This window comes from Solanum lycopersicum, chromosome 1 (genome assembly GCF_036512215.1).
Source record: "Solanum lycopersicum chromosome 1, SLM_r2.1".
NCBI classification, from domain to species: domain Eukaryota; kingdom Viridiplantae; phylum Streptophyta; class Magnoliopsida; order Solanales; family Solanaceae; genus Solanum; species Solanum lycopersicum.
Window position 1 is genome coordinate 82627582 of NC_090800.1, and position 12086 is coordinate 82639667.

Below are 12086 nucleotides of genomic sequence, written 5' to 3' on the forward strand. Positions count from 1 at the left end.
TTTGATTGTGAATAAATTATTTCGAAATAACTTATGGTAAAATTAACAATTCTGATATAATTTATCTCACCGTATATATCAAACAAATTATTTCTTATAAATAATGAGATAAGTTATTTAAGCAACTAAATAAAATTACAAAAACTTTATCCATCACATTGAACGAAGGAATAGTTGCGATTTTACTCTATTTTGCAGGACGTTGGTGGAACTGAAGACTCACTCATTTATTATTTTCATTTCACTAATTATATTATGGTCCACTTCTTTTTAAAGAAATTTAAAAATCTCACTTAATATTATTAAAAAATAAATATAAACTCTGGTGTATTCATTTCATAAAATAAAACAGAGAAAAAAATAAGGCGATTTATTGACTTGGTGCAATTTTTGTTTGGTAGTTTATATTGACACCATTTATTATTTTCTCCCAAAGCCAAATGTGAATCAAAGAAGTGAGAAAACAGAGGTTTCTGCAACATACCTACCTACCTACCTACAAAGATTTTTACTTTCTTGGTTCAATTTTTCTGCAAAATAATCCCTTTTCTTCAGATGCCTTCTTGTACTAAAAGACATTAATGACAGCTGAACAAGTTTGAAACTTTGTGAGTTCTTGAAAATGATCTTGGGGTTTTTCAAGATTGTTTCAAAGGACCTTGTAAAAATGGTTGAAAATTGTTGAGAGCTGAGTACTAATTCCCTTGTTGGGGTTTTCAAGATTCTTTGAAAGACATCTTTAAATGTCTGAACAAGCAAAGGTTCGTTTGGTTCGTTGTCCAAAGTGTGAAAATTTGCTACCTGAGCTTACTGATTATTCTGTTTACCAGTGTGGGGGTTGTGGTGCTGTTTTAAGAGGTACTCTTCACTTCTTTATATTCATTTTCTTTGTTTTTTTTTTCTGCTTAGTTTACTAGAGGAATGGGTAAAAAACAATTCTTTAAATTGATTTAGAATGGGTGAAGTGCAATTCTTGGAATTGGTTTTTTCTTCAAGTTGTGTGATTTCGTTTTCTTTGACTGTTTCCCCTTTTGTTATTATTGTGGTCAGATTGTAACATTGATTTGTTTGCATTAGTGGTTTTTCTTTGTCTTATTGTAGTTGAAGTCTTCTGAGATTGCTCTCTTTTTCTTTTTTTTTCTCTTTCTTGTTAAAGTTACAGCTAAAAATAAAAATGAGGAGTTGAATAAATTTGTAGAGAAGTCTGAAGAAGAAACTATGGAGAAGCCTGAGAATTTTGATCTTTCAGATAAGAAACTTATGAATATGGCTGATGGTTCCGGTTACGATGTCAAGTCAAATGGCTCTTCCAGCTCAAGGGATAGGAGGAGGGCTTTGCGCGATGCACCTGAAACGTACAGGGCTAATTTGAGGAATGTTGCGGATAATTGGGCTAATGAGGATGATAGGGTGATGTATAAGACTAACATTGATGAACAAAGACAAGAAAATATGGCCAATGAGTTTGACCCTTTTGACTCTCAGAATGGAAAAGAAATTGAAACCCGAGGGATAGGCCGAATTACTCCATATAGGAGTAGTAGGCAGAGAAGTGAGGCTGAAGTGTTGTCTAGGTCTAGAAGAGCTGATCGTGAAGGTATGAGGTTTTCATCCTCCATTCACTCAGAAGAGGGTTCGTTGCGCTACTCCTCAGGATCGATTTATGATAGTGATAAGAGGTTGTACAGGAAGGATGTGGATGGGTTCAATCAGGAGGAACAAATTCAAGAAAATAAGGCTAAAGAATTTGAACTTTCTGAATCCCGGAATGGAAAAGAAATTGAGTCCCGAAGAACAGGTAGAGTTCCAGATTGGAGAAGTGAGGCAGAGGTGTTGCCCAGGGCAAGAAGAGTAGATCCTGAAGGTATGAGGTACGCGTCCTCCGTTAACTCAGAAGAGGGTCCTTCTGGCTACTGGTCAGGTTCAAATTATGATAATGATAAGAGGTTGTATGGGAAAGATGTGGATGATTTAAGTCAGGTTGATTGTCCAGTTGATGAGCGAGCAGAGCTTTTGAGGAAGTTTGATGAGCTAAAAGAGCAGCTCAGTCGGTTTGGTGATGTGTCTGAGTTGCCTAACGAAAGAGTCCCACTTGAAAGGAGGATGGCTCATCATGAAGGTTATGGAAATCCCGTTGACCGGTTTCCTGAAAGCTCTACAAGGATCTTGAATGGAGCTTTGGCACAAAATCATGTTTCTGGTGAAAGACCTCCCTACCTGAACCACTACAATGCGCCCTCGCCTTCTATGAATTCTCATGACATGGCTGGCGGTGGATTTTATCCTTCTAGAGACCGTATCCAGGGATATGGAGGTCCTCGAAGGTCCCAATTGCTTGGTGGAGATCCATACGAAGCCCCAGCTCCATTTCAATTGCAGCCCTCTCACTCCCGTTTTTCTGGGCGGTCAATGGGTAATGAAATCACACCTACAGATCCTTATCGACCTTACCTGCCTCAGGCTAATCCTCATCATCCATCTTGTAATTGTTTTCACTGCTGCAACTTAAATCAAGTCCGTAGACGAGCTCCACCCGCTGCTTTTGGTGAGAAAAGGTTCTCTGACATTTCACAGAACCCAACGTTCCACCATCATCAAAATAGAGGTGCATTTGGTAAGCAAGATTATAATCCTCGAAATGCCAATCCTCTTCCGTTAAAGCCGCAGAATCCTCAATCACAAATGGCTCATTTTGTTGACCTGAATGCAGCTGTAGGTGGTTTTGCTCGTCGACTTCCTCCCAGGGGTCAGTCTAGTGGACAATTATGTCTACCTGTAGCTGGTGGAGCCCCATTTTTAACGTGCTTCAATTGTTTTCAGCTGCTGCAAATACCTAAGGAAGTTTTTCATGGTGGTAAAAGGCAAAAAATGAAATGTGGGTCATGTTCTGCAGTTATGGTTATTGCAGTTTCAGATAATAAACTGACTGTTTCTATTGATGAACGAATAGATAAAAGCACTAAAAAGATGGGTCATCAACAGAGAGTCATGTTGAATGAAGGGAATCGATACTCCAATGGACATACAAACCGTCCTAGCATGACCTTTTCCTCCGAAGATTACGATACTTCTAAATATGATTTCCATGCAATGGATCAAGAACTTGGATCACTATCAACAGGCCGTGGAAGTTCCCTTAAATCTGCTGAGATGAGAAGCCTTTGTTCTACATCTTCACGCAGTTCAAGGGAAGAGGACAACCTCAATAAATTTGCTGCAACAATGGAAAAGTCTGACTCTGAGCTGCCAATGAAGGGTAAAGAATCTCCACCACCAGCTGGTTCGCCACTGCAAGAGTACTTTGACCATTCTAACAAATTTCATGCTGCCAACCGACTGGATCATGGAAACAGAAGTACGCGCTCAGATGCAGAGAAGCTGATGCAAAAAAGAACTACTTCAGAGCAGAACTCCACTAAAGATTTAGCTGCAGCAACTGAGATGGACATACCATCCAATGAGTATGGTAACACTAGCTCATCTTTAGGGTCTGGTGTATATTGTAAAGAAGGAGACCAGCTGAAAGCCACTAAAGCATCATTTTTCTCTGGCATTATAAAGAACAGTTTTAAAGAATTCAGCCGATCTGATTCTTCCGATGGGGAAAAGGCCAACATTACCGTTAATGGGCATCTTATACCAGATAGGTTGATTAAAAGGGCAGAAAAGCGTGCTGGACCAATACAACCTGGACATTACTGGTAAGTGACCAGACCTTCAATTATTCAACCTGTTCATTCTTTGAGTTTAAACACGATCTCTTTTACTCTTAAAGGCCTGAAATAGCATAAGTGACTATTTCAGTATTCTGTTTCCTTATTTATTCATTTTAGATTTTTTTTTTTTTTTGGGGGGTGGGGGAATAAAGCTCTATATAATTCTAGTTTGCTTGGTGAAATATTTATAAGAGACTATGATTTTCCTATTAAATCTATACTGATTTTGTGGAATTGCATTAACCAAGTTGCAACATAAAATCCATTCGATAAGTATGATCATGCAGAAGTTGCACAGTTACAATGAGAAATTACATTAGTCAAATCTTCACATGGAACCTCTTGGAAGCGATATCACGACATGCATATGATTAGCGCTGTTGTTTCTGAGATACTGAGGAAAATACTCTAAGTACCTGGGAAAGAACTCCAATGTTGTATCGATCATTTGACAGTGTACATGATTTGTAGTTCTAGTTCTACTTAAATTTGTAAGAGGGTTCCTATTTTTGATGGTTCAGTTCTGTCAATTGGTCTACATTTTTCAGCTACAAAGATTCCCTTTACCCAGACTTAAACCATATTTTGGTTTATCGTAAAATCACATTTACAAGTAAATTGCTTCTTGACTTAATTTCCTATGCTAGGTATGATTTTCGAGCTGGATTTTGGGGAGTTATCGGTGGTCATTGTCTGGGCATTATCCCTGTAAGATTTGCTATTTTCCAGTAGATACTTGTAGCCTGTATGCTCCTTCTTTAGTTATGCTTACCCATACTATAACTATTCTTCTCGCAGCCATTTATTGAAGAATTTAACTATCCCATGCCTGTAAACTGTGCTGGTGGAGGTACTGGAGTATTTGTTAACGGGAGAGAGCTTAACCCAAAGGATCTGAAGTTGCTTGCAAGTAGGGGCCTTCCAGCTGACAGAGACGGGTCTTATATTCTTGAAATTTCTGGTAGAGTCCTTGACGAGGATTCTGGTGAAGAGTTAGAGAGCCTGGGAAAACTTGCTCCGACGTGAGTATCAATCAATTCTATGATAGCTCTAAGTTTTCAATAATTCTTTCTTGCGATCAATTAGTTGTTCATATTGCTCTGTAAAGGTTCATGTTGCTGTTTCAGTTCGTTGAATGACCCCTGGCCTACATTGTGTTAGCAATATATACTAACACACTGCTCTAAAAAATTACATATCGAACCCCACATGCAACACAAACATCCCGTTTCCCAGACACCTTACAGTTGAGATCAATGATCAAAAGATATATAACTGATGTACTGTTTATTGTAAACCTATGATAACATGATACGTTGCTGCCTTAAGATGTAGCTAATATATATTGCAGTCTTGATCGTTGCTCCCTATTTCTTGCTTCAACCTTTCATATTTATAACGATCCTGCTCATATTTATGATATTATCCATTTCTCACAATTATAGAACATTTTGATTTCAGACTGTGGTAACTAACTTAACACTTATTTTCAGCGTTGAGAAAGCAAAGCGTGGTTTTGGGATGAGACCTCCAAAAGTAGAAGCATAACTACCATTAGAAAGAGTTTGGCCTTACTAGGAAGGAGGCTGCTTACAATATACGGAAAATCTGGAGCTGCAGTGCCTGACAGGTGAATGTTAGGTTACTGTGAAGGAGACATGTAAAATGGAACTTAGATTATTTTTGTTTTGTCGCGTGCCAGTGAGAAATTTGTGTCTTACAGATCTACATACTTTCTTCTTCTTCTTCTCTGTCGATGTAAATTCATTAAAATGTAGTTGCTGTGTGCACTTGTGTAGTAGTATTAAAGGAAGTTTGTGTGGCTACTACTGAATCATGGCTATATGGTTGTGCAAATATTGTATTAAAAAACTCCTTTGCACGGTTAGCTTTCTAGCTGTAATGCAGATTGTTTCTGTATTCTATTTAAATTAAATTAGAGCAAGATGCTTCTTGTACTAAATAGTAAATACTACTAATACTCACATGAGGATTTAGTTAATAATTCTCCATCCCATCGTATGTGTTTAAAATTATTATTTCCTTTTAACAGATTTTCAAATAGCAGAAAATTACCAAACATATAAGCACCTAAAATAATTTTTTATTTTGGCATTTTAACTGAGATTCTTGCCTATTAAACACCTATGTTTTTGTCCAAAATGTATCTATTAAACAATATTTCACGCTTAAAATGATGATAAAAATATATATACTAAATCTTAGCTATAGATCATTCGATAGTACAAAGGAATCCTATTTCTATATTTATTATACTAGAAAAGGGGAAGCCAATGATTTTTATTGAAAATTTGCAATTTTTATTTGTGATATTTTCAATTTTTAAAATATAATAATATTTATTTTTTCTATCAATAATATTAACATTAGAAATCAAAGGAAATGTATGAATAAAAAGGTCGAGAAATAATAAACAAATGTGTTTCTTAATTAGTAATGATAAAATATGATAGAATTTTGGACAATTAAATTAAAACTTTAAATTTAAATCATAGGGATAGTTGCTACATTTTAAGTAGTACTTATTTAATATGAATTTTTTTGATAATGTAAATTTAGAAACAAGCATAATCAATATGTGTTAATTATAAAAAATTATATGTAAGATAGAAGATAAAATAATTAAAAGATAAATAATTGCTACTTAAATAATTAAATTTTCATCATTAATATTTATTTAAAATTACTTAGTTAGCATATCAAGTTTTTTTTTTTTAATTTTTCTTTTCCCTTCAACATTAATTATTTATTTTTAATTATTTTTCAAAAAGCAAAATTATATGTCAATTAATATAAATATTGTGGTAAAATAGTTATATTAATTAGAATATAAGAGGCATATAATATTTAAAATTAACAAATGGAAGAAATTGGAAGGCAAACTAATTAGAATTTAAGAGGCATATAACATTTAAAATTAACAAATAGAAGAAATTGGAAGGCCAATACTCAATATGAAATCACTGTTAGACTGCGCCAAGTTTCAAACCAGTATCATCAAATCGGGTCTAACCCCAAGAATCATTGATGTCAACCATCTTATTCATATATACTCAAAGCACTTTCTTGTTCATGATGTCCAGAAAGTGTTTGATGAAATGCCTGAAAGAAATGTTTTCTCTTGGAATGCTATTATAAACACCTATGTTAAAGATCAAAACTTTGCTAAAGCAAGAACGCTTTTTAATGCTGCTCCCTTAAAGGATTGTGTGACGTACAACACAATGCTGTCCGGTTATGTCAATTCTGAAGGATTTCAGGATGAAGCAGTTCGATTATTTGCCGAAATGCAATTTGCTGACAAAGTATCTGAATATGCCTTGACTACCATGCTTGGTTTAGTAACAAAGTTGAGTCTTTTGTCATATGGTAGGCAATTGCATTCATATATGTTGAAGAGTGGGAATAGTTTAAGCAGGTATTCACTAAGTTCTTTGATTGTTATGTATTCGAAATGCGGGTGTTTCAGAGATGCTTGGAGGGTCTTTGATGGATCTGTCGTTGGGTTTGTTGACACGGTTTCTAAGAATACTATGGTGGCAGCTTGTTTTAGAGAAGGTGAGGTGGAAATGGCTCGGGATGTGTTTTCAACTAGGCCACAGTTGAATGATGAAGTTTCTTGGAACACAATGATTTCGGGTTTTGCCCAAAACGGGTATGAAGAGGAGGCCATCCGGTTGTTCAGGAGCATGATGGAGGAGGGATTTAAATGGAATGAACACAGTTTTTCTAGCGTTATAAGTGCTTGTTCTGGCGTGAAGAATTTGAAACTTGGGAAGGAAATTCACGCCTTGATTTTGAAGGAAGGGATGACTTTGAATCCATTTCTTAGCAGTAGTTTCGTAAATCTTTATTGCAAGTGTGGTCTCTTGAATTATGCACATTCTGTTTGTACAACTACTCAGAAAGACAACCCTTTTGCCGTCACACCATTAATCGTAGGATATTCAGAAGCGGGTAATATGTTAGAAGCAAGAAGGCTTTTTGACTCATTGCCTGATAAGAATCATGTTGTATGGTCTGCTATGATATCTGGGTATGTGAAAGTCAATCAATGTGAATATGCTTTTCAGCTTTTCAGAGAGTTAATGACACAGAAAACAACTGTTCCTGATGAACTGATTTTCATAAACCTGCTCGGCGCATGCGCCATACATGCAACCTTTAATTATGGGCAGCAAATACATGCCTGTATACTAAGAACTGGCACCGCAATGAATACTAAGTTGGCAAATTCATTGGTTGATACATACTCAAAAAGTGGAAATGTAACATATGCACAGAGGGTTTTTCAATTGTCTGTTGATAGAGATACTATCCTTTATAATAGTATGATAGCTGGTTATGCTCTCCATGGGTATGAAAATGAAGCTATTCAGCTTTTCAGTCAGATGACAGAGCAAGGTTTCCAACCTGATGAAGTCACTTTCCTTGCTCTTCTATCAGTTTGCAGGCACCGTGGATTAGTAAAAATAGGAGAAGAGTATTTCTTTTCCATGACCAAAGATCACAATATATCACCAGGAACTGATCATTACGCAAGCATGATCGATTTGTATGGAAGGGCAAATCAACTTGACAAAGCTGTAAACTTAATGGAGAAGTTGCCCATGGAACCAGATGCTGTAATTCTGGGAACATTTCTAAATGCTTGCAAAATGAACAGAAATGCTGAACTTGCAAAAGCTGCAGAGGATAAGCTATTGCAAATTGAAGGAGGGAACGGGTCTAGATACGCGCAATTGGCTGGTATCTATGCCTCGGAAGGGAAATGGAATGAGATGGGGAGGGTAATGAAGATGATGAGAGGACGAGAAGCCAAGAAAACTGCGGGTTGCAGTTGGGTATATGTAGGCGACACAGTTCATTCCTTTATCTCTTGGGATAAATCTCACTCGGACAATGACGCAATATATACTATCTTAGGATGTTTGATCAAAGAATTAGCAAAGCTATCAGCCACTATATTCTTAGAAGAAGAGCTCTGCTCATAGAAGAAGTGTCAACAAAGGAATCCCCAGATAGTTCAAGAATTTGGTCGGCATCATGAGAAAATATCTCCATGGCCAACTACCACAGTTCGCCTCTTATTCTCCACAAAAGATTGTTATAGCATGTCTTTACTGTAAACCTGCCATCCTTCCAAAGTTTGGCATTTACTCTATTAAAAATCCTTAATGATCCATGGTTACCGGTGGGACAATCATTATTTATTTATAGTACCCCCGATGAAGACTTGTTGGAGTTGTGTGTGGCAGATATTATTGATTGGTATACAAGAACTTGGAACGCTCACAAGTTGGAGACACTCTTCTCCATTGATGAGATACATTGCATTAAGTGGATTCTGTTTGGATTTTCTCTGGGATGATCAATGGATGTGGAAACTTGATAGGAAAGGACGATACACTGTCAAAAGTGGGTATTCGGAGCTGCACAATGCTATTACACCTATCTCGAATGGACAATTTTGGTGGAAAATCTGGAAATTGAAGATACCTCCTAAGGTTTTGAATTTTGTTTGGAGAGCTATTCTTTCAACTGGTGATAACTTAATGAATAAGAAGATTCTCAATCCGGCATATGTCCGGCATGCCTCCAAGAGACAGAAAAAATATTGCACTGTTTAATCGAGTACAATGTAGCAAAACAAGTTTGGCTGAAATCATCATTGTAATGGCGACAATCTGGACCTTGCTCTTGGATGGGCTTAAGTCGTTGATTGATATCGTGACTCTTGATCAATTACATGAAGCTATCATATGATCCTATGGGAGATTTGGAATGCTAGAAATAACCTTGTGGAAGGGAAGATCTTCACGGCCTGAAATTGTTTACAAAAGGCAGCCCATTTTTCGCAAGATTGGACTAAAGCAAGAACACCAACCTCCAAGTTTTATTGTGATAGGACCTGATTTTGCAACAAAATGGTTTCCTCCCGGTGAGAATATCTTTAAATGCAACATTGATGCTTCTTGGGATCTTGCTTCAGGAATAATTGTCAGCATGCTAGTTCAAGATTCTCATGGAAGCTTCATCAGAGGCTGCTCTAGTCGGTTAGGTAGACAATGACTCACTTATGGAAGCACTAAGCTGATCAAAGGAGCACTTTGCAGCTACAGCGATAATTGTAGAGATGGACAACCTTTTGGTTAAACAAAGCACTTGAAAAAGCCTGTGGAAACAACTCTTGCTTTGATGCTATAATTCATGATTGTAAAGCACTCATATATATGGTTTGTCTTTCTTTAAAAGATCAGCGGACCACTGAGCCCACCAGTTAGCTCAGGCTTCAAGTTCTATGACGGATGCTATGTAGAGGATAATAGATCCCCATCTTTGATTCATGATGTACTTAACTTTGATTTGATCAATAATTAATCAAAAGGCATGTTTCAAAAAAAAAGAAAAAAAAAAACTCAAAACGTCTTCAGGTTGGGCCCGTACTGGCCCCTAGTATATTTAGAAGTAATATCTTAGCTAAAGATGATTAAAAAATTTAATTTCCATATCCATATGATATGATGATAATGAGTTATTATTCTTTTCTTAACAAAATTGAATTGCCATATGGATTGGATGTGCAAATTATTTCTGTATTTGGAAAGAATATTGGTGATGGCAATTGGAATTAATGCAGAGGAAAAACTGTTAATAGGACCAATTCAATTATTGGTGGGTATGGAATATAGTCAGCCATAGAGGGACAAAGAAGAAATGTGGGCCCTATAACATAAGCCCATCATATTTAGTAGTGAGCCTTCAAGTGGGCTTTACCTATCCTCCTAATAGAAGTATATTTAGATCTTGTTTAATAAACTTCTAAACAGAGATTTGAACTAAAGTTGGATTATTAATGTGGAGGATCTTTTGTTATTTAATTTTCAATTACACTGAGGGATCCAAAAAGGAAAAAAAAAAGAAAGGAATGGGTTGGTAATATAATATTAGATGTGCAGTCGTTTTATTATAACAAAATGAAAGAAGAATTGAGTATAGACTGAACTCAAAGTTCATTTTAGCTATTTATTTTTCATATGTTCTATTGTTTTGTTAATCGTGTTAAAATATAAAAAAATAAATACATTTTCTTCACAACATAATTTTTCGATCATATTAAATCACTTTTCATCTAGGGCCACTAGCAAGTAACTTGTCATATCAAAAGTTATTTGAGTAATCCACTTTACGTGCAATGCTCTTTATGCTGTTCAATTTTATTTAAATTTTATAAGAATTAAAAAAAATAAAGATATAAATTTAGAGTATGAATTTTGCTGAAAAATAATAAAAGTAGATAATAAGGAATTGCCCAGAAAGCTGACAAATAATCTTAAATTGTGATGGATTTATTAGTGGGAATAGGGATGTCTTTATTCCCTAATAAAGTTAGCAAGATTTGCCTAATTGTAATATCACTTGCACCTTTATTAATTAAAGAAAAACTATATGTTAGTATACAATTATTTAAGAAAGGTGATTTATTTAGTATCGGTTTAGAGACTATTAAGCTACCTATATACTAGTCTTTTGCTTTGAATAAATATAATAGTTTCTAAAGTGGTTCTCATTAATTTTTTTTTGATAAAAATCGAACCAAAGCAAATCATTAACACCCGTATTCTTTGAAGATTGCTAGGAAAAAGAAATGGCCCAAGAATTTGCTTATCTTTTCTTTAATTGTATAGATTAAACTTTGATTAGTCTTTTGCTTTTTTTGTGATTTTTTTCGAAGCTTTAACATTTTTCCTCCCTTGACTTGGCTTTTGTTTTTTGGTTCACTCTTAGAAAAATCACATTTATTTATCAAATTAAATAGAATTTAGTTCATATCTTTTTGGATCAAGAAATATAATATCCGCAAGGTTTAAGCAATATGGTACATACAAACTATGTATAAATAAATAAAATTTGATCACCACGAGTATAAAATTTCAAACATGGGTTATAAAATTTTAACATTCTACAGTTTTGAGCGAAAGTCATTTTCTAGCAAAGTAAAAATTATGAATTAGAATATCCGAAATAGAAGAAGAAAGCAACATTGTCGATGAAAAACCATTTGAAGTTTACTCAATTTGATTAAATAATTTCTGTATTACCGATATTAATATTACTATTAAATTATAAGCTGTCATTTTCAAACTCAAACAACTTTGCTCTTGGGGTGTATTTGGTATGGAGGAAATATTATTCCTTTTTTTAAAAAAAAATGTTTAATTGGCCAAATGACATTTCACAAACCAACCAAGAAAAATGTGAGAAAAGAAAAGCCATAATATATGTTAAAGAATCTCCAAAGCACAAGAATAATCCTCACTTTTTCTTTCAACATATTCTTCTTTAAAT

At 35.2% G+C, this 12086-nt stretch overlaps 2 protein-coding genes across 8 annotated transcripts; both read left to right on the top strand.

Moving 5' to 3' along the window:
* The first annotated feature begins 313 nt into the window (after window positions 1-313).
* On the top strand, window positions 314-5661 carry LOC104649423 (protein ENHANCED DISEASE RESISTANCE 4). 7 transcript variants are annotated; one of them, XM_026032121.2, is made up of 7 exons: window positions 329-858; window positions 1157-2614; window positions 2711-2875; window positions 2951-3701; window positions 4364-4424; window positions 4515-4738; window positions 5210-5661. In XM_026032121.2, exons 1-7 carry the CDS (start codon window positions 744-746, stop codon window positions 5262-5264), a joined length of 2829 nt encoding a protein of 942 aa, XP_025887906.2. In that variant the 5' UTR covers window positions 329-743; the 3' UTR covers window positions 5265-5661. The 7 variants fall into 7 exon arrangements, with proteins under 7 accessions (XP_010326884.2, XP_025887906.2, XP_019066379.2 ...); XM_069288169.1 differs by having other exon boundaries at window positions 352-858; window positions 1163-2614; XM_019210834.3 differs by having other exon boundaries at window positions 1157-2875.
* A 1030-nt stretch (window positions 5662-6691) lies between these two features.
* On the top strand, window positions 6692-9367 carry LOC101243649 (pentatricopeptide repeat-containing protein). The gene is made up of 2 exons (XM_019212765.2): window positions 6692-8581; window positions 8996-9367. Exons 1-2 carry the CDS (start codon window positions 6692-6694, stop codon window positions 9365-9367), a joined length of 2262 nt encoding a protein of 753 aa, XP_019068310.2.
* The last annotated feature ends 2719 nt before the right edge of the window (window positions 9368-12086 follow it).

Bases quoted from the DNA above. Each gene is read 5' to 3' on its own strand.
- LOC101243649 (XM_019212765.2), top strand. From the start codon at position 6,692: ATGAAATCACTGTTAGACTGCGCCAAGTTTCAAACCAGTATCATCAAA. The intron at 8,582-8,995 runs GTATATGTAGGC...TGTGTGTGGCAG, and splicing joins AAACTGCGGGTTGCAGTTGG to ATATTATTGATTGGTATACA.
- LOC104649423 (XM_010328582.4), top strand. From the start codon at position 744: ATGTCTGAACAAGCAAAGGTTCGTTTGGTTCGTTGTCCAAAGTGTGAA. The intron at 3,702-4,363 runs GTAAGTGACCAG...TTCCTATGCTAG, and splicing joins ATACAACCTGGACATTACTG to GTATGATTTTCGAGCTGGAT. The intron at 4,425-4,514 runs GTAAGATTTGCT...TTCTTCTCGCAG, and splicing joins ATTGTCTGGGCATTATCCCT to CCATTTATTGAAGAATTTAA.